Source organism: Cygnus atratus, chromosome Z, assembly GCF_013377495.2.
Source record: "Cygnus atratus isolate AKBS03 ecotype Queensland, Australia chromosome Z, CAtr_DNAZoo_HiC_assembly, whole genome shotgun sequence".
NCBI lineage: Eukaryota > Metazoa > Chordata > Aves > Anseriformes > Anatidae > Cygnus > Cygnus atratus.
The window spans coordinates 12,368,571-12,393,226 of record NC_066396.1 but is presented as its reverse complement, the minus strand read 5'-3'; the positions used below and the strand labels follow the sequence as shown (position 1 = coordinate 12,393,226).

The 24,656-nt window shown below is 37.3% G+C and overlaps 1 protein-coding gene across 1 annotated transcript in view; it reads right to left on the bottom strand.

Annotated features, from left to right (window-relative positions):
- The window catches only part of IL7R (interleukin 7 receptor), a 51,819-nt gene that overhangs the window by 22,390 nt on the left and 4,773 nt on the right, over positions 1-24,656 (bottom strand). Inside the window, exons 4-5 of the mRNA XM_050716359.1 lie at positions 23,613-23,801; positions 23,362-23,484 (exon numbers count right to left, since the gene is read on the bottom strand). Of these exons, the coding sequence (XP_050572316.1) occupies positions 23,362-23,484; positions 23,613-23,801 (312 nt within the window). The remainder of the gene's footprint in view (positions 1-23,361; positions 23,485-23,612; positions 23,802-24,656) is intronic.

Sequence of the window (24,656 nt, the reverse complement as noted above, 5' to 3'; positions counted from 1 at the left end):
CTTGGTCTTTCTACCTGGGTAGAAACAACGGATGTCATCGTAATTAAGAAGAAGTAGATTTCATTACACATTACCTAAAGTGGTTCCAATGAACAAAGCAAGGGTCATTATTCTGACCTAACTCCAAGATTTCAGGTAAATCATTGTTTCTGATTTCAGCACTGTGGTTAGAGATGTTGCCTATTTGGAAGGAGTAGAGGAGCAAAAGCAAAAGGAGGGCTGGAAATTGTAGTGCACGGGGAGAGATGGAGAGGAGCTTTCAGCACCCGCAGGGCAGCACAAGCAGGGCAGGGCGACCTGCAGTGGGAGGGCTCACCCATCTCATGGGGTCCTGCACCCAGGCCTGGTGCAGAACACCACGCTCTGAATTTACACCTTCTTGTAATTTTGGGGGTGAAAAAGTTGCAGTGTCACTAGGGATTTTCCTTGGTGCATCACAGACCAAGAAGCAGCCTTTTGTTTGCTGTTAAGTGTGCAATATGACAGCCACTTGTAAAAGAGCAGCCAGGAGAGCTGCATGCTGCAGAGGAGAGCTGGAAACCTGCTGCCCCGCAGCCCAGCCTGGTGGAGCCGCTTCCTCCCCGACCCCTGCAGCAGCTCCCTGCCACAATCTTCCCTGCACAGCATCAGCCAGGGGTTTCTGATGGTCCACAAAGCTGGTTTCTCTCCACTAAAATACCTGCAGGAAAGTTGGGTGTGTGCTGGCCTTTACTGCCTACCACGCGTGCAGATTAATGTTACATACTACAGTCTGGAAGGGTGTGGCCCAGGGTTTTCTATGTAAGGCACAATTTTTACCACAGGCTTCACTCCATGTTGGTTTAAATACAATGAGCAATGTATATCGCTTTTTAAAGTCCGAATGGAAGGAAAAGTTCAAAGCCAAGTCATAAATTTATCAAAGTTTAATGAACCTGTGCCAAGGCGTCATATGAAAGTATTGAAAAGCCGCTGAAAAGCAGTAAACATGGGATTGCTTACAGGCTATGGAGGTTGCCCAACCTTTCAGTGACCTTGGCCTGTGGTGGAGTTTGTAGCAAAACATGAAAACAGGAATACCTACCTGGTTTCACTTTTCAAGGCAAACACTGTGAGCTGAACCTCAGCATAACTGAGATACAACTGCAACTGGAGCCATCAGCTTCAAAGCGTTTGTGTTCACAGCCAGAACATGCTGCAAACCTGCACTGAATCACTTTGACCTGGGAAAAACAAAAACAAACAAAAAAAAAACAGGGAGGGAAACAAAATCTTGAATATCAGGCCGACAAAAAGAGAAAACAAACCACAACAGACACCAGCTGCTGAAATGCACATTTGTTGCAATCCGAGATTCAGGCAGGAAAATGTTCAGTAAGAAAATAAGTGCAGAAAACAGAGGGATGGCTCTCACCATGGACATCCGCTGGGGTGGTGGTACTGTTAGGCAATACCCACTATTTTTCCTCTGGAGTCAAGAAGAAAGGAGAAGCCATGAGCTCTTACTTCTGTCAAGAAGCAGTGAAAACCAGGTGAGACCGATGGTTTGGGACCTCTTCTCTGCGCTTCCCACAACATGACTGGCAAGATGAAGTGAACTCTCACAGACAGGGGAGCTGCCTGCATCTTGGCTTCTGCATCTTTCAAACACTCCTCTTGTGATGACACAATGCCATCCCTCATTCCCAAAACTGTGCTGTATAGTCTGACCATCATGTGGGCAATCCAAGCTTATCCTAAGCATTTACAGTTCCTCGGCTGGATGTTCCCATTCCCTGAATGTTTCATTTCCCTTCGAGTCTCACACCCAGCAGAATTTACCAAACTGTCCCTCAAAGACACAGCCACACTTGAAGAAAAATCAGGAGAAATTGTAACTGTTTGATGTTATAACCATTGAAAAGCAAGAGTGCACCATGAGATCCTCCACAATCACAGCTATCCCCCGTAATGGATCAGGATTTTGCAGCATCTGTTTCTATCTGGAGTGAAGAAAGCCTTGCAAGGACAAGGGACTTGCATTATAAATGCTACTGAAATCATAACTTTGCCCTTCCTCAGCTGTTACCTTTAACTTTCTCAGCTTTCAGATTACTGTAGACCAATGCTTTTCAAAATGGAACCTTCCAGTTTAGCTCGCACACTAGGAAAAGATTTTCAAAGTATAGAAGTGAATGAGGAGAAAAAAAAATCTCATTTCACAGGGATTTGTGCTTCTCACAGACACACACATACACACACACACAAAGGCTTTGGAAAACCCCACTATAACCCTTTTGTTACATAATATTTGGCTTGATTTTCACAACCGTTCAACATCCTACACTGATCTGTTAGAAGTTAGTCATTGCCTCTAATTATTTAACTATATATCTGGGTCCCTAAAAATGGATTTCTGGCTTCAAGTAGCTATTTTAGAAAAGACTGTACAGGGTTTCTTCCATAGAATAGTACAAACAAGGCTGTTGCTGCTCCAAATAACACTCCTTCCATTTTACAGCCCCCTCGCCTAACTGCTGGGTTACATGTGGCAGTTTTATTGATCACTCTGGATTGCCATTCAGCAATTATGGGAAGCTGAATGTATAACATTTTGGAGAAATGCCCAGAATTGGAAGTGATTTTATGTTGACTCCTTCAGCACTTATACTGTGTAGGAGGAGTGCTGATTTTCTTCAACAAAGTAGTCAAAGAGGGATAGGAAATACACTATTTCTGTCTTATTTCATTTAAGTACTAACATTTATGAGTACAGGTTTAAGGGCATGCAGGGTACAGGAGGGGTTGCAGTCATCCCACATCTGCATTCCCCTTCCCAGCACAGGCTGGCTGCAGAGTTTCCCTCTGTCTATTGCAGTTACCTTTGGCCCCACAGAAATGAGGATGTAGATGCCGTCACAGACTTTCTTTGTAAAAGCAAAGTAGATGGAATCGTGCTATCTACAACACAGTGATTTGAGACTATTGATAACAAAACCTACAAACCTTAGCTTTTTGAGATAAGTAAATATTAGCATCATTTCACAGAGGAAACTCACTCAGCAATGTGAACTATAAGTCCTGCCAGGAACACAGAGCATCTCGATCCTTAGCCACTTGTTCTGTTCACTTGTCTGCCAGATTCAAACAGCTGAAACAGCTCAGGAGAGGAATTGGACACTGACCATGGTAGGTTAGGAAAGCAGATTGGAAAAGTTGCCAGCATTTTTCCAGAACTGCATGTTTTGGAGTAGTTTGTACTTCTGCCCTACTGAAAACTTAACAAAGGCAACCTCATTAGCAGTAATTAGTAGCTGAAAGCAACAGACAAATGAATAAACCTTTCCAGTGAAGGAATACCAGTTGTCAAACTGAGTTTGAGGAGGACAGGATTTTCACCAAACACAACTGGTACATAATGAACCATGATTTTACACTTAGTAAGTAATAACAATAATAATAACAAAACTTTTCATTTCAGCTCCTTTTTGAAACCACAAAAAGTCTTTACCAAAAATGCAACTTCTTACTGTCAAGAAATTTGCACTTTCATCTCAGCTTTGCTTTACTTTCTCTAAAATTGTTCATTCATGTAAAACTGCAACATGGACTGTGGATTTTAGCTACGCCACTGAGCAGAGCAACAAGGGATGTAGTGTGGGAACTGTAGTGTGCATCAGAGCAGGACACGTGATCATTCTGCCTCTGCCACATATACACAGCTTTTGGTCCTCTGTAGGTATGTTGAATCTATCCCAGGCATCTTTGCTATCTAACAGTGGTTTATACTGTCACAGAAGTGGTATTTTAATAAACACATGCAGAATCTTGAAGTTTCCTGACAATCAACTTGTACATACATGCAAAAGAGAAAACAGTGTTGGTAGGAAGCTATCAAAAAATTATGTTTTCCTGTTTACACAGCACTGCTAATACTTATAGCTTGAAAAGCGTATTATAGTCCTGAATAATATTTAAATGTTCTTACTAATATAAAAGTTACAAACACTTCATGTGCACTGTACACCTGAAATTTTCTGTTCCAAGGTGAGAATACCCAGCTGATGAAACAGAGGGTTAAACAACAGCTATCAGCAGAGAAGACAGCAGCTCTGGGGACTACAGAGAGTTAAACCACTTGAACTCATTCTAACTAGTTGCATAGTTAAGCTAGAAAGCCTCAGAACAGAGATTTTGGGAACAGAAGGAGATTGATAACTTGTTTGTAACAGCACTTTCCCATGCTTGGTCAGTGGAATGCTGCAGCCAGTGTGGGCTTCTGGCACCACTGGGATTTTGTCAAGGGCTTACGTGAGGCAAAGGTAGCTCTCAGCAGCTGTCCCATTTAGCTTTCTTTTCTTCGTGTATTATTATCCAACAGTTGTAGGAGCAATATTTGTTTTACATAAATATTTGAAACTTGTTTTTTACCTTAGTTGCTACAAACATCTGTATTTGAATGTGAAGGAGATTGTTTTTAATGTGTGAACCAGAATACCTGTTACTCATTTCCATCTCACTATCCCCAGATAGAAATAGGAATGGTTTCATTCATCTGCTTGTGTGCGTTATCCATACAAATTGCTAAAAATGCATAGGACTGATGCACACAAAATGAAAACTGTCAAATCAAAGTCTAAATGAAGTAAGGAGGTTCATGAATCACAAATATATTTCCACATCTTTGAATCAATTTGTGAAGGACTGACAATGATGAAAAGGGCAAACTTTTTTTTTTTTTGAAAATTTATGTGAAAATAATAATTCCAATAATTACATAGAGTGATGGGTTTGAGAGCTCTGCTAATGTTATTTGTCATGCAGTTCATTCTGAAAGCCTTTCATCTTCAGTAAACCCACAAAAATCTAGTGCCTTCAAATCAGATTCAGGAGTTTACTACATCTGTAAATATAGTCTATGACAGCTATTTTGGGTGACAATCTCCAGCTGATTACCTCAATTAAAACTTTACATCTCTTACACAGAGTTTCACATCTTCAAAGAGATGCAGAAATTCATTTTACCATGTTTTGTTCCACTTCTTTTAAACTCATCACCTGATAGACTGTTTTTTGTGTAAAAATAAACAAAGGTACCTCTGAAAAAACATTGACCAATGTAGATTTTTAGTTACCCCAAAGATGTATGAGTGGTTCACTTAGGTGTGGGTGCGACATGACACTTTTGCCTGTGGTTTATGTGTTATAACTTTTTCATCTAATGAGCTACTAGCATGCAGAGAAGCTGCTGCTGGTTGTACATGTTGGGAATGAATGATTGTGATCTGCATGTTTGTCATAGATCAGCACTGTACAGTTATTTAATTGCATAAGAAGAGAAATCTCTGTCTTTTGAAGAAATTTCACTTATGACATGTCCTTCCCTTCCCTTCCCTTCCCTTCCCTTCCCTTCCCTTCCCTTCCCTTCCCTTCCCTTCCCTTCCCTTCCCTTCCCTTCCCTTCCCTTCCCTTCCCTTCCCTTCCCTTCCCTTCCCTTCCCTTCCCTTCCCTTCCCTTCCCTTCCCTTCCCTTCCCTTCCCTTCCCTTCCCTTCCCTTCCCTTCCCTTCCCTTCCCTTCCCTTCCCTTCCCTTCCCTTCCCTTCCCTTCCCTTCCCTTCCCTTCCCTTCCCTTCCCTTCCCTTCCCTTCCCTTCCCTTCCCTTCCCCTCCCTTCCCTTCCCTTCCCTTCCCTTCCCACATGTCATTACCTTCCAAGTATGCTAAAATGGAAAATCTGCTAGTCTTGTGCAGTACAGACTAATCCTCCCAAATTCATTTGTCAATGCATTAATTTTTACCAATATTTTCCTAAATAAGAAACTGAAGTCAGGCTTCTATGCCTCTACTTGCCTGTCCTGGAGACACTTGACTGAAATAGAAGATAGGTGTTTAAAGATCAGTACTCCCAATGAATATTCCCTACGCTACACAGATAAAGAACATAGTTAAAATGGTAATATCTAAGTCTGTCAAAGTCAGACAGGGCATGTTTACACTGGTTCATGAATATGAGCAGAGCTTGAGCACAGGACCGCAGGCCTGTCACACCGCTGACTTGTTGGATAACTCCTTGCTCTCTTTAAGGCCAATGCAATGACATCTCTCTAATACAAAACCTGCTCATGCTACACTGTGGGACAAAGCCAAAACGATGTATGAAGAAGCATGAGTGGGTGTTAGTAGTTTTGACTCTATACACCCTCCACAGTCTTCCAACACAATTTCAGTTGTAATTTCATCCTCCAACACCATTTCATGCTGCCATGTGTTATAGCTGTAAGTATCGCAGTACATATCTTCAGGCTCATGCTATAGAAACACTGCCATGATGGGCTGCCACACATTCCTGCTTTGAACCAAAAAGACACACAGAAAATAAGACTACAGGCACCGTGTGAACCTTGGAGGAGACTTAGGTTCAAGTGCAATGTAGTGTGGATGCTCTATGTATGTGGATGCGCTATGCTCTTGGGAGGTTGATCCTAAACAGCTTGGTTAGCAGCAAGCCTGGGCTTAGCATCAGGTCGGGATAGTCTTCAACCTTTCTTTGTTTAGCAATAAAGACATAGACTGTGAATCTTTCTACTGTCTGGAAATAGATCTCAGCGTTTCCTTCAGTGAAGTCTCTGGGATCTGTCAGCTTCTGTTTCTGTCCTTCCCCTCCTTTCTCTCCCATACTCCTCAGGAGCACTACTCACTAGTTTTGTCCAAAATGCTAGTTGAACTACAAAACAACTATAAGACAACAGCAGAGTTGAAGAAAAAAAGAAATCATAGCTCCCTCCTATAAAGCCAACATCACTTTTAAAAGAGCCTTTTAAACAGAAGAGGTTAACTGGACCTAACTTCATGTCCATTCTAGTCCTGCAAAGTTACAGGCACACTGAAGAAGGAGAGGAAATAAATAAAAGCTTACTCTTTCTGACCAAGAATGCAGAAGAAAAAAGTTCCTAATTAATGTTATTGACTTTGTGTTTGAAAAATACAGAAGCTTATGTAAAAGAGGCTGAAGATGTCCTCCAGCACTGCAACAGTCTGACAAAAGATGTCTTTGCCATCTTTTCAGATAATAGGGAAAAAAAATGACCTGATATGGAATTTTCTGGGGATATTTCAAATGTTGATTAAACATAAAGTAGAAATACAATGTTTAAAGCATGTTGGGTTAAATTCAAATATGTAAATGATTATATCTGAGTCATTGCTGCTATAGCAATTACTGAGATGTTTGTCGAATTTGTTTCAGATCTCTGAAAAGTTTCCAAAGCACTTAACTTTTACATAAGCATGACAATCAATTGAATGCAAGGACCTTTTCACCACAGTAACACATGATCTAAATTAGGTCACCTTGTATTTGTGAGTGTTCAAAGTGTAACCTACTCAAATCAAATTAGGTCAGCCCGCAGTGTCCTGCTTATCAAAATACCCATCTAGAACAGAAGATACAAGTTCTATAGAAATATTAACTGAGGAATTAAAAATGACAAGGAATATACCATTGTCAGTTTCAGATCAGTTGGAGTTACTCAAATGTGTCTAAACTTGGCCTGTACAAATGGAAGTGAGAAAACATACTGGCAACTTACCTTTCCTTAGACAGTGTAAGGTTATTCTTATCCATAGCCCAGTATTATGTATCTCCTCCTCCAGTATGATTTACCTCTTTATTTCTATTGGATATCTGGCTGAATACATTTACTTAACCAGGCAGATAAAAATTATTAAAGATATTCCACAATATAGTCAATGCTTGCATAGTAAAAACAGCAATGTAAAACTTGCACTGCCTTTATCTTTAATTTTACATTAGTATTCTAGTCTTTTATTTGTTTACTTTTCATGTTCACACACTCTGGCTAAGGAAAAGCAAAATGAAAACGTATATTGGAACTTTTTGCTTAGGTGTACAGCTTCATCCCTGACTAAGCCTTTAAACATGATGCTTTTGTTTCCTTTACCTATTTAAGTGTAAGCTGGTCTCCTTGGGTATTTATGTTATACCATGTTCCTTTATGGATTGACATCTCTCTAATAATACAATACTACTAAAATAAGATTATCTTGAAGGTGCAGCTTGACTTCAGTAATTCCCTATAAATACTTTCAATGCTGACACATATCTTTCAGTTTATAACAACATGAATGCACAATAAAGTCAGTATTCTTGACACTTCACTATAGAAAACAGGTGGCATCCCTTACATGAAGGTAAACTATTTAGTACACAAAAGCTTTTATACCTGTAATAGAAATTAACATTCTTTTTGTCAAGCTTCCTGAAACTCTGCCTGACTTCTGTTTTGTGTATGCTTCACTCATCTGAGATAAAAGCCCGATCATGAGCAATAGCTTAACACAGCCAACTCCATTAACCTGCCATTGTAACAGCATTATCCTGAAAACCTCTGGTAAAATATTTTTCAAAATATTGTGCAACTCCTGTCAAACAAACCTAATTCTGTTTGATATAACATAAGAATTTGAAAACCTATGTTACATGAGAATGAGTTTGTACTTCTAAATATAGAACAGGTGAGTAATTTCACCCAGTTCTGGCATCAGCACTTGCCTACAGATTAAAAAGGAATAATGAATAATGGAGATCTGAAAACCCAAATTACAGCACCTAAGTGCACTTAACAGCTAAGCCTGCTCTCTGACTCTGAGAGTGCTTAGACCACTCACATAGCATATATAAAACCAACACTGAGGTGAGCTCTGTGTTTCATAACTAAGTTCCCAAGCGCTTTGATGTGCTCATGACCAGCTCTAAACCTCACAGATAATGACTTAAGCTGCTAGAAGACAGCACATCCCCCAAATCCTCCTGAGGTTCACAAAGAGCATAGATGGTGTCAATAACACATTTTAAAGAAAAAATTAGTACTGCAGTAGTAAGGGCTCACTGATTTTTTTAAGCTGATATTGTGTTTTATAACTGTGTTACATATGTGCTTATAAGTGGCCTCTTCTACTGTAAAAACACAACAGATTTTTTTGTTAGCAATTTATTAAATAGAAGATGGGAGAATTGTGAATATTGAATGATACCTGGTTTCTAGATAAGTTTAACGCAAGTGAAACTGTAAAGTCTGACCGAATACTTGGGATGCTTGATTCCAGAATGTGAGCTCAGTAATATAAAAGAATCCCACACAGACAAATGCAGAGAGGCATCAGAACTTCAGTTTATTTTTTCACTTTAAATGAAGGATAAAGAAAATACTTCATCATTGTATCTAGCTTCCAAAAGAAATAAGGCCTTTCAGCTTGGAACATAAAGCATAAGCAAGTCCAAACACTGAACTCTGAAGGTAGAGCTTAGTCTGAAGAAGAGGTTGCACATGAGTGTAATTAACTGTTAAAATAAATTGGTATGTGATCTGAAATCTCTTTCTCTTAATCTCTTGCAGTCATACATGGACACTTTTCTAAAAAACACTCAGAGCATTTACTTTTAGTAAATTTTGTAAATATGTCAATGTATTTTGTAAATACTTTTTGTGGGGTACTCTAGGATGAGGTCTCTCACAATCAAAAAGTAAAATATCCAGATGAAAATTTGGCTTAGTATGAAATGAGTAACAAACAGCCCACTGATTTTAGTAGAGACAAGAAATCACCCTATGAATATAAATGCTCCAAAACAAACTGCAGGTAGGAAACAATCTCTTTGATTTTATCTGACTACCAGCTCTTTTTTTTTTTTGATTTTGAGTTTGTCCTCATTTTGTTCCTTACCTTACCATTGTTTTTGTTGTTTGTATGTTCAGATGTGGGTAGTGGTAGAGCGGAGGAAATCTGTTTCTTACTTCTAATTCATCTGTTTCTGAGAAGCCACCCTAGCCCTTCCTTTGCTCAGCTTTGGATTTTTAAGGAGTCCTGCATTTTAACCTTTGGACTTATTATTGAGCATGGCAACAATGAAGTAACAGAAAGATTTTTCTCTTTTGCCTTAGTTCTAGACTGAAGAAAGGTCAATTCAAACTAGGACAGTTTGCTTGAGGAAAAGAGAAGGTTGTTCTGACTATCAAGTAGTCTAGGTAATTCAGGTAATGAGAGGTGAAAATATGCCATAGGCTAAGCCTCAGAGGGCTCATCTAATTCAACAGATTTTAAAGGATGTGGTAAGGGAGAAAAAAAAGCCAAATAGGCTGAGGTACTGAAAACATATTTCCTTTAAAGTAAAAGTTAATTGTTGTTAAAAGTGTTAGGCAGAAAACATGAAGAAATAAATGTTAATCTAAAAATAAGGAAAAAAAAATGCTATGGATTCTTGGCAACCCCATTCATACTGAAATAAGCTAATACCCTCTATTATCTAATGTAAGAATGAAAAGATGAGAAGCATTTTTCAGAAAACTGATTTTTGTCTCGAAAGGATCTATGCCTGCTTAACGTGGTATGAAGTTCAGGTGTTCAAATTTAGCCATGGCACTGCAGTAAATTACCAGCCTCTGTTGCAGCAGGATTGCTTCCGGTGCCTGAACTAACTAATTAACCTATTTAGAGCCAGCTTTGACACCTCTATATTGCATTACACTTGACAAAGTAGACATATCCTTATTGCAGAACTCTAACCACAAGACCATCCTTTTTCCCTTTCAGGCTTCCTCCCAGTAACAATGTGAATGACATGCCCAGTTAAAAAAACAAAACAAAACAAAAAAAAAAGCTGTGTTCATTGTGTCACTATTAATCATTATGGGGCTAAAAAGGAAAATACAATGCTAAATCAAGTCCAACATATCCTAATTGAACTTAAGCTGTCATGGTACCACAAAGTTTTGTTGCGTGTTAAATTAATCCCAGCGTACTCACAGAGCTGGCTGGTTAATGTCATTGAGACATCTCTCAATTATTTTTCAATGGTTTTAGGAAACTGGAGAGGTCCTAGTTGACTGGAAGCTGGCAAATGTTGTCCCAGTTTTCAAGAAGGCTAAAAAGGAAGACACCGCTAATTACAGGCCTGTCAGTCTCACTACAATGCCCAGAAAACTCCCAGAAGATTATTAAGGGAGTTATTGAAACACACTTGAAAGACAACAGTCATTGCTCACAGCCAACGCAGGTTCATAAGGGGTACGTTCTGCTAAATGAACTTAATTTCCTCTTATGATAAAGTCACCCACCTGGTTGACCAAGGGAAGCCAGTCGATGTAATCTTTCTGGATTTCAGCAAAGTTTTTGATAATGTTTCTCACAGTACCCTTCCGGACAAAATGTCCAGCATGCAGCTAGACAAATACATAATACAATGGGTGAGCAATTGTCTGAAAGGTTGGACTCACAGATTTCTAGCAAAAGGGGTCACATGGGGCTGGCAGCCAGTCACCAGTGGGGTTCCACAGGGCTTCATTTTAGGGCCAGTTCTCATTAATGCTTTCATAAATGACCTGGATGCAAGACTTGAATTCATAGGAGGTAAGTCTGCAGACAACACTACATTGGAAGGAGCAGTTGACTCCCTCAAGGTTAGAGAGGTCTTGCTGAGAGATCTTGACAAATGAGAGAGCTGGGCAGTCACCAACAATATGAAGTTTAACAGGAGCAAGTGCTGGATTCTGGACGTAGGACAGGACAACCCTGGCTATACGTACAGGTTGGGGGGCAAGAGGCCAGGGAGCAGCCCTGCAGAAAGGGATCTGAATGTTCTTGTCAACAGCAAGTTGAACATGAGTTGAACAAGTGTGCCCTGGTAGCCAGGAGGGACAACCGCACCCTGGGGTGCATCAGGCACGGCATTGCTAGTCGGTCAGGGAAAGGGATTGTCCTGCTCTGCTCTGCGCTGGTGCAGCCTCACCTCCAGCACTGTGTGCAGCCTTCGGTGCCACGATGTAGGAAGGACATAAAACTGTTGGGGAGTGCACAAAGGAGGTCTACAAAGAAGGTGAAGGGACTAGAAGGTAAGGTGATGTATGAGGAGTTGCGGAGGTTACTTGGTTTGTTCAGCCCACATATATACACATATTTGAAACAAAGAAAATATGAACTATTGTTATGAGAAAAAGAAAAGAGAAAAACCAAAGTCTTTGCCTAAATTAAACTTTGAAGTGGGCATGGCACATTCTTTGCTACTGGCAGGTACTGTTGCTATTTTTTAACAGGTATGATATTCATAGCGGGAGATAAGTACAGACAACCATTGCATTATGCTAAAGGAGCAAGGCCATCAGACAAAGCTGTGAAGTCAAAGAACACCTGTTCAGAAGTGCATGGACATCTGAAGATACTGCTCATGAGAAATGAAAGTAAGAAATCTTGAATATAAAGTGACTACGGAAAACAAAGGAAATGAAACTGAGAGGGTGGTCGCACACTGGAACAGGCTCCCCAGGGACGTAGTCATGGCACCAAGCATGTCGGAGTTTAAGAAGCGTTTGGACAATGCTTTTAGTCATATGGTCTGAATTTTTGGGTAGACCTGTGTGGTGCCAGGAGTTGGACTCGATGATCCTTGTGGTTCCCTTCCTACTCGGGATGTTCTATGATTCTATGATTCTATGAAATTCAAAATGTTTGAGAGAGTTTTAAAATTATGAATAGAATAATCATAGGTCAGGAAAATCCCCTTACCTTTACAAAATGAATGCTCCTAAACAAAATGTAGGTAGTGGTGTTTTATTTCTATTTTCTTTAACTTTATTGAATCAACTTCTAAATATAAATTATTCATAAAGTACATAATGCATATATGGAAAAGCCAGGGGTGAAATTGAGCACACACTTAAAAGTGACAGTGGAAGATGACATTTCTGCATGACAATGGTGCTACCTGGAGATAGCCAAAGTAATACCTGTTGATCTGAGTAAAGAAAGGATGTATATTCACTTTTTCACTGCTCTCATTATGGTGCTAATAAGAAAAGCAATAACACTCTATAGGACTCTTAACCATTTTCATCCCCAGGAGAATTACTTGTTAAGAGCCCATTAGTTATGCTTGTGCAATGCCAATGAAATCAATAGTTTTGCATGGTATAACTGAAAATAATAAACATGATAGAATAATTCAGAAGAAACATCCAGAGGTCATCTAGTCCAATCTCCTACTCAAGAATCAGCAGCATGAGGTCAGCCCAGTATGCTCAGGGATTTATGCAGTCAGGTCTTGAAAAACTTCAAGGACAGAGACTGCAGAACCTCTCTGGGCAACCTGTTCCACTGCAGGACTTTCATCAGCTTTTTCCTATGTCTGCTCAGAATGAGTCATGTTTCAAATTTTGCCCATTTTCTCATGTCCTCCTGCCATATCCCGCAGTAAAGAGTTTGACTCCATCTTCCTGATAACTGTATCACAGGTGCTGTAAAACTACTGTTAAATTCCCTCAAAGACTGCTCTTCTCCAGGCTGAACAAGCCCAGTTTCTTCAGCCTCTCCTCTCCTGGAAAGAGGTCAATCCCCCAACCCTCTTAGTGGCCCTCCACTGAACCTTCTGCCATTTGTTAATGTCTTTCTGGTATTGGGAGTCCCAAAAGTGGACACACTATTCTAGAAGTAATGAGTAATTGCTCAATAACAGTGACTTTTCTCATTCTGCTAGGTATGTTCCAGTTAATAGAGGCCAAGATGCTGTTGGCCTTTGGTGCCAGGGCATGCTGTGCTCATGTTCAGCTTGCTGTCCATGAAGATCCACAGGACCTTTTCAGCGGAACTGCTCCCCAACTAGCAAATCCCCTGTGTTTATCATTGCAAGAGATTACTCCTTCCAAAGGTGCAGCCCTTTGCATCTGTCCCTGAGTTTGCAGAAATGTCCAATGATAAGATGCCAAACTACAGAATATTCATTATACGTGCTACTTAAAATTAAAGGAAACAAAATATTTTATATTCTAGTGCCGAGGGAAGTTTGTAAAATCAGGAATGAAATAAAATTGCATTATATTTATGAATGAGCATGTTTGTAATAGAATCTTTTGGAGGTAACAAAAGCAGTACCAAAGCAAGTAATGCAAGTAATTTGTACTGGTAAAGTGAATATCTTTTGATTTTTTTTGATTGCTGTTGCTTTAATTTCATAATTATAGCTACAATATTGCATACAAGCTTGTGAAGTATGCTTGATTTTTGGATTATATCTGCCATTCTGTGTCTTTTGAATGGTTTGGAGAACTTCTCTTTGGCAGTCTTCATGCATTAAGAAAACTCAGCATAGCTAAGAAGCTTTTCACAAGATGGCTTGCTTCACTTGTAAAGAATGTGAAAAGAAACCATGGCTGAACCTCATGCTAAGTGGAAATTTTGAGGTATGGACCACAGAGCAGATTGAGGAACTTTTCTCGCTAGCATGGTGACAATGTGACATCACATAGCCACATTCTGAAGTGAGAAAAATACTGCCTTAGAAAATGTTCTGGTTAATTGCAAAGTGTTTTGAATCTTCCTGTGCCAGTCTGCTTCCTGAGAGATGTGCCCAGAGTGGTTCTTTTTATATAGGGAATCGATCACAGCCTGAATTCTTCACAGAATGAAATGTTGAGCCATATTTATGCAGAGAAATTTTATGCCAGTCAGTAAGTGTTAAGAGACTTCCTAACTCAGCAGTATTTTCTGGTTAGTTGTTTTTGAGTTTTTTTTTGCAAGGACATTTTTGCAGGGATGGACTACAAGTTGTTTTAATCATGATAAGAGTATTGTTAATATAAACTCTTGCATGCTTTCTAAGGTAGACTATCCAAGGCATTTTCTATGCAGCATACAAAAGAATAACTGAAGGCAAGTGAAATTGAGGAGTACAGGAAATAAAATAGTAAGTTACAGCAAACTTTGAAAAAAAGGACCTAACACATTGAAAATGATTAACTGAAAGCTGAACTAGGTTTCAAGTTTTTTTTGTTGTTGTTGTTGTTTTTTTTTTTGTGTGTGTGTGCGTGTTTAATATCAAAAATGCAGATATTTCATCTCAAACTGGATTTAAAAGCGTTATTCATCTTCATTTTATGTGATGAGAAATTTTCCATGACCTTGTTTCAACACTTGATCCTCTTCCCTGCTAAAAATCTCTGTGTTATTTTGAAGCCTAAAAGTTCCAGCCATTGAGTCTTGCTATATCTGTATGTCTACTGGAAATGAAGACTTCTTATACGGATCCTTGTAAATGGAAATCTGACATGACCACCCCTTAACTTTTCCTTTGATGAAGTAAAAAAAACAAGTTCCTTGAATTTTCTTGTACAAAACATGATTCCCCATCATTCTCGTGGTTATTCGCTGAACACTTTCCAGTTTTCAACATCCTGCTTGAAGCTTAGATACCAAACTGAGCAAGATATGACTGTAACTCCACCGCCGAAACTGAGTGCATAGCTACTCAGCTTTCCCCCTTCCTAAATACTGGACCTATTTTGTTCTCTGGGCCCCAGCATTACACTGGGAATCAAAGTCTATTGGATATCCACTGTGAAACTCAATTATAATCAAGTTGTAACAGTTATAAAAAAATAAGTTGGTATTGTCAGGACATACATTCTTTGCTTCTTAAATTATGCCTTTGCGTTGACAATATAGAAATGTGTACTGTCTTCCACATGTACTATTTCATACTTCACCATGCAATCCATTTCACTTTTTATTATTCAGCATAACTTCAGAATTTGTGCTTATTCTCAAACTTTATAAGTAATGATTTTGTTCTATTCCAGGACATTGATACAACATATACTGCCTGAAAAAGGAGCAAGAATTTAAGAATCCTACTTAAAACAGCAATTTATGATTTTCAGTAGCTGAAGTACCTGTTTACCTCATTGGGATTTACAGATCATAGGAGAACCTTTCTGAGAAGAATACCTTTCTAATTTCCCACAGAGAACATCAGTATGTAGAGTTAGAATTCAACACCTAGTGATTAATGCTGGCTTTTACTAAAGAAACTAGATATGGATAAAAAGAAAAAATATAAAGTTTCCAAAAGAGAACTGCATTGTAATTTTTAATATCCTCGTAGTATTTTTCACACAAGAAGAAGACATAGTCTTGTATGAGTATACATATGTAATGTCTCAAAAATATGGGGGATGAAATACAATGAAATTTTGACTGAGTTGTACGTGCTGTAAGAAGAAATTATTCTGGTAACAAAGCAGATTAATTTGTATGCATCGTAAAGTCTGTTGTCATAAGTAAAACGAGGATGTTGAGGTTTTAGCATGGTTTGCGGGGGCACAACAGGGTTATATCTGTTTCTAAGATAGTACTTAGCTACAATGTGCCGGTGTGGTTAGCACAAAACATGTAGACTGCAGAGACACAACATTATTTGCCTGAAGTGATAAGCTTACTGGGTTCTATTTTGAATTTGTATATCATGTATAAATGCTTTGATCTGCTGTGCTAGTCTACCAACTTTTCTTTCAATATTTGACTGTCTGCAATCAACTAAGAAATGAACCTGCCATTATTGACACCAAGAAGTTTTAAAAATCTGACAAAATGTTTATAATTTTAATCATCACAGAAAAAAGAATTTATTTTACACCTTGGTCTGCTAGATATTGTCTAACTATAACTACGCCAGCTTCTCTTTTTTCCATGCTGCTACTCCTTTTTTGATACATAATTGTTTTATAGCTCAAGCAGGCAATTTAAAATCCTTGTTAGGAAACATCAGAAAATGTCGTGCAAGTGCTATACTGTGTAAGGCAGACTTCACTAAAAAGTTACAAAGATACATTAAAAATGTAAAAATATTCTGTGCAGAGAGCGCTTCTCAACAAAGGTTTGTGGTTCTCTATGAGCTAGCTGACTTCAATGGGACTATTTGTATTCTTAGAGAGCATCATATGTTTGAGTGCTTTGCTGAATCAAACCAGAGAAAGGAAGCTTTAAATGTTTTGTGTGATTGTTACCAGGGTACTGCCAAAATGCAGAAAAAAATACCCCAGAATGACAGAGCAGTGTTCAGGTATGAGTAGGCAGGCGTCTTGGAAGTATTTACTTATTAATTATGTTTCTAAGCTAGTAATACATTATTGAGTGCACAAGGTTTGCTAACAGCTTGGGCAGTTGTCAGATTGCAAATTAGAAGTTATACTGAGTTTGGATAATCACAAATACATTCTTGCCATGTCCAGTCTTCCAACAACTTGAAACCGTAGATCAGAAGAATGGGTATCATTGAAAGCCAAGGAGATATTAGACATTTCAGAGTTGAATTCCAGAGGAATTAATTAGAAACAAAAAGTATTCTAAGATTTATATGAAAAAGTTTTGTGAAAATACACAGTTCCCAATATTTTATTTCTAGCCATCATTAGCCACAAGAGAATTAAAAGGTTGAATAAAACTGCAAGGAAACACAAATTTCCTATTAACAAGCACATTTCTATGAAAGCTACTCCAGAACAACCTCCAGGAGAACCAAAAAGAGTCACAGTGGATATAGAAAAACAAACAACAACTTCAGAAGTAAATAAGGAGAATATCACCAAGACTGCTTAATCTGCCATAGAATGTAGCAGCTGATAGGTGTCATCAAGTGCCATAGACATTTTTAGACAAGGACCTATCATACATGAAGACCTGCAATTTGTGGCTGTTGTATGCAGTGTCCCTTAGTACTCTATGCTGATTCAAAAATGAATTATGACTGATTACTGAAAACAATTATGTGGAACCCCAATATAAATTACAGTGACTAGCAAATTTATGTGCAGAATTAGCAGTGGAACCACAAATGGTATAGCCTCTACTTTACTGCTTCTGCAACAAGATAGGAGGAGAGGTTATGGGGCCAGGGGGGAGGAGGCAGCAGCCTATGCCACCCAGCCCCTTGGGCTACATGTGGTGCTGCACCGCACAAAGAGTCTGTGGAGTTTTAGTGGGTGGCAACAAAGCTGGGCTGTGATGGAAAGTTAGGAAAAAAAAGGTTGGATAACAAAGATTCATCACCTCTGCTATTAACAAGCACTACTTTTTCATGCATATCATGTTGTTTTGGTAGTTTATACTGACCTTATACTGACCAGGTTTTCATTTACTTATTTTATTAGCTGTGAACTGCATCATTTTTCAAAAAAATAATTAATTTAGAACAAAATTAATTAATATCTTATAAACATTAACAAAATTTGACCAGATATCTTAACTTGTTTACAAAACCTTGATCTACTCTATTCTTCTACCACCTATTAATGAACACAAACAGCTCTATTCAAGTTCAGAAACCAGCTTTTGTTTATTCAGAAATTCCATCAGGCTGTTTAAAATGAACTAATAATATTCTTTCCCTGGTTTTGTGTGTGTTTTTAAATTATTATTATTATTATTAGTTTAAAGTAACAAATAAATGTAAAATTACTACAAAATTTGTTTCTTTCAATGTTAAATGAATAAATCTTTCCCGTGGAAGGGAGGAGTGGAGATCTAGCACCCAGTTCTTACATGCATAACAAAATATATGCTTTCACGAACCACAATTTTTCATGCATCGATATCTTTACATGTTGTGGTTTTCTCACCAATTGACTGTGCTTGTTCAGCTCTCTGGAGAAAGATTTTAATATCCTATGAAAAAGAAAATGAAAAGTTAAAAAAAGGTCATTTCACATAGCAACTTGATAATCTTAAAACTTGTAATAATAAAGTCTGTCTTTCCATCGTGTGAGCTTTCTGACTAGTCACTAGAAGTGTGTGATGAAAAATTAACTTCAACAGTGATACATTACTATAAATTGCACTTTTCCTAGGTTACATAAGATGTTTCCCAAAAGGGCACTTAAAACTGCACTGTCATTCAGCTTTAGCACTATGTTGAGCACACTGATGAAAACATAACTATATAGTGGCAATTGCAGAAAGAACGTTATTCATGGCAAATTCTAGAAGAGTTACTGATGTCCCATTCTTATCACTGAGATGGTGTTTTCATGTTATCCACACAATCTCATTGCTTTCCATGGTTTTATGAAACTATGGTGTCTTAAAACACAGTTCTCAAAGTAAGCTGAAACCTTAAGCATCTCCTTAACCATATCATTTAAGTCTAAAATTCATGTTTAAAATTGTTGTTTAAACCAGCAAATATCATTCAGAGCATACGGAGACAAAATTTTCAGTGGTTCCTTTTCATGTGTTCACATTTCAGACTGAACTTAAACAACACATCAAGGAAATAAAAGAAAATAAGTAACTGCAACAGTTGGAATAATACATGCCCCCTTTTAGACATTATAGAGCTGCAGTTTTTTTGCAGTTCTGCATCTTTTATAACACAAACTGTGTTATAAAAATACTGTTTATTTTTTATAACACAAAATAAGTGAATATTCAGAATTTTTAAGAAATAAATGAGTTTAGATTCAAATACATACTCCAGTATGCATTTGGTGCCTATTTTGAAGATAGAGCCTTTTTTTCAAAAGCATAAACTGCTTGTATTGAATAATGCCTCATATTACTTGCAATGTATGAGCAGCATTTCAGTGAATACAGAACTGGGTTAAAAGATTAATTTTACCAGTCCTTAGTTTTAGAAGGTAGTGCTAACAGTTACCTTGACTCTAAGAAATTCTTCAGTTTAAGGAGGCCTACTTCAGTACATTGAGTCAGAAATGAAGTTTCAATTCCGGTTCAACAAAAGTAAATGCTAGCAAATGGAACCTTCAGCAAGCTCATTATCAGTACTTATCACTACCACACAAGCAGATGAGGATCTCAGTAAACTGTAGTGCTTCTGGCATGATAGAATGTGAATTATGAGTGTTTTAAATTTAAGTACATGTTCTTGTAAAAAATAAGTTTGAGAAAGCTACTGCTCATCATCACGGAGCAAATGAGATATACAGTCTCTTCCAATACTGTCGTTGTGTTCTTGTGTGTGGGAAGTGGAAATTTTACGCTCTAGCAATGCCACAGAAATATATGTTAAATATCAGTCTAAAAGTAAGAACAATATGATCAAAAATTGTAATTGGATGAAAAAGAGAGTGATAGAACAGCACTTAAGAACGTGTTAAGCATATGAAAGAAGGTTTCCGCAGGACAGATTTAATTTATGTAGCTACCAGTTTTACAAAGGAAAGCAAAACTAAATAACCTCAAAACATGGGTGAAATAGTCCCCCACAGATTTAGTATGTCTGTATTTAAAGAAGCAGTCATAATGTTTCTGTTATATTAACAATATTTTTATCATTTTTAATGTAAGGAGCATGCTATTTTTCTTGTATATTTGCGCTTCTTGTGCTGTTTTTTTAATTTTTTTTTTTTTTATGGGATATACATGATCAAGAGAAACATAATATACATCTCTCATGTAGACCAGGTATTTAAACACTGAGTTTAATTTTCCTTCTCTTGCACACTGGGACATTTAAAACACCACATGAAAAATTCTTTTCAAGTTTCATAAGTATTACAGCTACTGCCTACAAGTAGACAGTGATTCAGCAATGCTCTTTCCTCCAAAGCATTAAGTATTGACTATGAACTATATGGTCTGCCTCTTAAACCTTACTGAATAGAATCTTCATGAACTCTTCCTGAGAGAGAATGCATTTTTACTCTGCTAAATGACGTGGAGTTCTGAATGCTTGTTGAATTCTGCAATATTAAATGGCTGCTGTGAGTATAAGCAGTTTTTGTAATATTTGCTCAACTTACTAATAAATGTTTTGATAGATATGTTTACTATACATTATTAGAAATCCTAACCCAGTGGAACTTCAATTTAAATGAATATTGGGGTAATGATACTGAAATGATTAACTAAATCAACAACAATAACAGCCGTAATAATATGATAATTACTTTAGAAGGAACAAGACTGATGCATGGACCTATATTGAAAGTATTCAAAAAATAGATATATCAAAATACAATGTGGTATCCCAACCTTCAAAATTATTATTTTCTTTTTTTTAAAAGGAATTAAGTAGTGGCAACCATACTATTCAGGATTTGAAAGCAGGATAAAAAGTGTAAAATAATATTATCAAATGCATAATGGTTTTAACTGAATAGTAATTATTAAGCTAACTTGTTGTCCTCATTAAATGTTAGAATGTAGTTCACTCAAAATAATAGATTAATGAATGTATTAAGAAATGTAGAAGTAAAATACAGTGCAGACTATTTAAATTTATCACAATCAAAACACAGAGTTACTAAAATACATTATTGTTCTGGGTAATTTAAATTGTATCTGTGATATTATCAGGATAGAAGTAGAACAAGTTTTGTAACATGAAATAATAACAGCCCTGAAAATGACCTCAATTTTTATTTTGAGACCAACCCATAGAGTAGAAAAAGCAAATTTGCTTGTTTTTTTTCAGCTGGAAAAATATTCTCTGTTACTACTGAATGTATTTAAAATGATATCATTCAGAATGTAATGAAGTGTCTACATAAACATATAGGATTGGTCTGGCTATACCTAATAACTAAATTTCATCTGATAAGTGGAAAAAAAAAAAGTTGATTATGGAAAACCACTTGCAAGTTCTAGTCAGGACCAGAAAGACTTCAAATCAGGATGAAAAAGACCAAATGATAAAGTAATAGAATTTCCAAGTTTATTGACTTATTGACATTTGTACTGTGGCTGACAGATAGGTTGACATAATGCAGGTTGTTGCCAGACTACTGGTATATGAACTGAAAAAACAAACTCCCTTCAGAAGACATCCATATACCTCACCAGCAGATAATATTCTTTATCAGAGATACTACTGGTTACAACTGAATAGGCCGTCAAGAGACCAAAGGAATATGGTGCCCCAACACAGATTTTCAAATTGTAAGCTAAATATTTCATTTATGGTTTTCAGCAAAACATTTCATTTTCCACTGTTTATGACTGCAGCAGTAGAAACATTTTAACCTTAAAAACCACACCCTACCTTGCTATATTTATCTTGTAAAAGATCTCAAAATAACAGCACTGTGGTTGGATTTCATTTTTATAGAGATTTTTATAGTCTCTGGAGAATTTCTGAATAAATAATTGATGCTAAAAATATTGTTTACTTATTTTGGAGTTGTTTCTTTAGGAAGAAAAAAGTTTACCTGTTCACCAAATATACTTCTATGAATTGTCAGAGGAAGGTCATTCCTGAAGGACATAGATTTCTGACCTGTTCTACATAAAACAAAGGCCACTGGTTCTCTATGCATGTTTGCTGGTGAATATAATAATTTGTTGTAAAGTTGAGTAAGAACTTGTAGTCTTAGCTCTTCCCTGCTTAATCAGAATTTGAAAGTAAGACTGCAATGCTGATTTCATGCATAAAACAGCAGTCGATATTTACCCGTGCAGTCATGGAATATCATCCTGTCATTCTAAGTACAGAATATGCATTTTAAATGTATACTACAAACTACTCTACAAGTTGTATAAAATACTTTCTTCTTAAAGTGGTACTGGAAATTTTGATTAAGAGTAAACATTCTGCTCTTGATATTCAGCTATTAGTTTGTGAGAAAAGGTTTTCAAAAACAGTACACTTCCTTGTAAATAGTAGAATATATACATACGGCATTACTCTTTTCACACCATAGTTAAGTGTTACTTTGAGTTGCATCACACTTGCTCTTCATGGGGAACTCGCAGTATGTTGAATGTGTGTAAAGAATATTTCTTGAGATAGATCATCTATATAACAAAGAGCTCATTTAAGTAATGTTGTGGTCTACAAGAAACTCAGTGAAATTGGAAAAAATGTTCGAATTAGGAAATGCAGTACATGATTAAATAAAAAGGATCAGGCAAGATGGCATGGGGAAGGCGAGGGAGGAATAACTTTTCATTCCATGGTGTCTGTCTTTCCAAATTTGCTGAGACATACATTGCATGGGGCTTTGAGCAACCTGGTCTGGTGGATGGTAACCCTACCCATGGCACAGCAGTTGGAAGTAGATAATCTTTAAGGTCCCTTCCAACTCAAACCATTCTGTGATTATATGATTTTATGATTAAAGTAGCCAGGATAGATATGATTGATAGTTATAATCTTTAATTGAGTGGTCTTTGTTTTATGTTTTCCTTTTGTATCTTTTCCTACTATAACAAATAAATTTTCACCCTAAACTTCAACAGAGTAAATAGATTATTTTATTCTCATATCTTGTCTTTTACTAATAAGGAGTATGAGTGATATGATAAATACTGTGTACTTCACCCCTTACAGGGAAAAGCATTGCCACCTGTGACAAGGCAGTAGAAAACTTGATGGCAGCTATAGGCCAGCTAGACAGGTATAAAAAATTGGTCAGAAAACAGTGCACTCTTTGATGGATGTTTTCATTGACAATGAAACAACTGATCTAATCTACAATCTTCTATGATGTGTATTTCATCTACACTTCAAATTGACAGTATCTAAATCAAAAACGTTTCTGGGATAATGCAAATTTCGATATGCATACTTACAAAGTTTGTGGTCCTTGAAGGCAATACTTACAATAAGCTTGTACTCTTGGTACCTGTTGATCAAGTCTTGAATGAAAGGATGCTTCAAAAGGAATTCAACTGGAATAGGTGTCAGATCTTCAGTGTCTAATTCTTTGTATATTTTTATGAAATGCTTTAAGAAAAAATAATAACTGTTCAATTTGTTGAGTAAGTGTTTAAAAAAACAGGGGAAAGACTACAGCAGGTATTTGTGTAACATATAATGTAAGGTACAAAACCTGCTTTGAATCACCAGACTACCTTATCATATCTGCCTTCCTTCTCCGAGCTACTAAATCTATGATTATCTTCATTTGTACATGCTCCATCACGAAACACTTTGAGTAGAGTTGCCAGTGAAATTTTTCCTTCACCTGTGCAATTCAAGACTTCATTTTCATCTTCCATTAAAGGTCCCCCATTTGTCACTACATCGATATAAGGAAAAGCCTAAGAAAATAAAGCACGGGTGTAAAACTTAGTCAATAGGTCATCTGTTTCATGTAAGTATTTGTTAAGGATCAATGGATTATACTTTTAAACTTCAGTTCTTACAAAAAAAAAAAAAAAGTCATCAACATATACAAAATTATCCACAAAACTATGAGATGACGGAATGGGTCCTGACAGTCCAGAAATATCTATGATGTTGACAACAGTAAAAACTGAATAATCATCTTTTTCCAGGAACCTGGCCAATGTTCCTCTGAGAAATTAATATTTTTCAGAACAACAAAGCATAAAAATACTTAATAGTTACAATTTACAATACGCTACCAAGAACTTTTTATTTACATGAGTAAGCTTAGTAATTCATAGAATCATAGAATCATCTATGTTGGAAAAGAACTTCAAGATCATCAAGTCCAACCATAATCCTGCCCTACCAAGTCCGATCACTAAACAATGTCCCTCAGTGCAACATCCATGTATCTCTTAAATACCTCAATGGATGGTGGGGGTTGGACTTCCCTGAGCAGCCACTTCTAATGCTTAACCACTCTTTCCACAAAGAAATTTTTCCCAATGTCCAAAGTAAACCTCCCTAGTGCAACTTGAGGCTGTTTCCTTGTGTCCTCGTCACCTGAGAGAAGAGAGTAACACCCTCCTCACTGCAAACTCCTTTCAGAAAGTTGCAGAGAGCGTTGAAGTCACCCTCAGCCTTCTCTTCTTCAGAATAAACAACCCCAATTCCTTCAGATGGTCCTCATAAGTCTTGTTTACTAGTCCCTTCACCAGCTTCATTTCTATTCTTTGCACATGCTCGAGCAACTCAATATCCTTCTTGTAGTGAGGGCCCAAAAC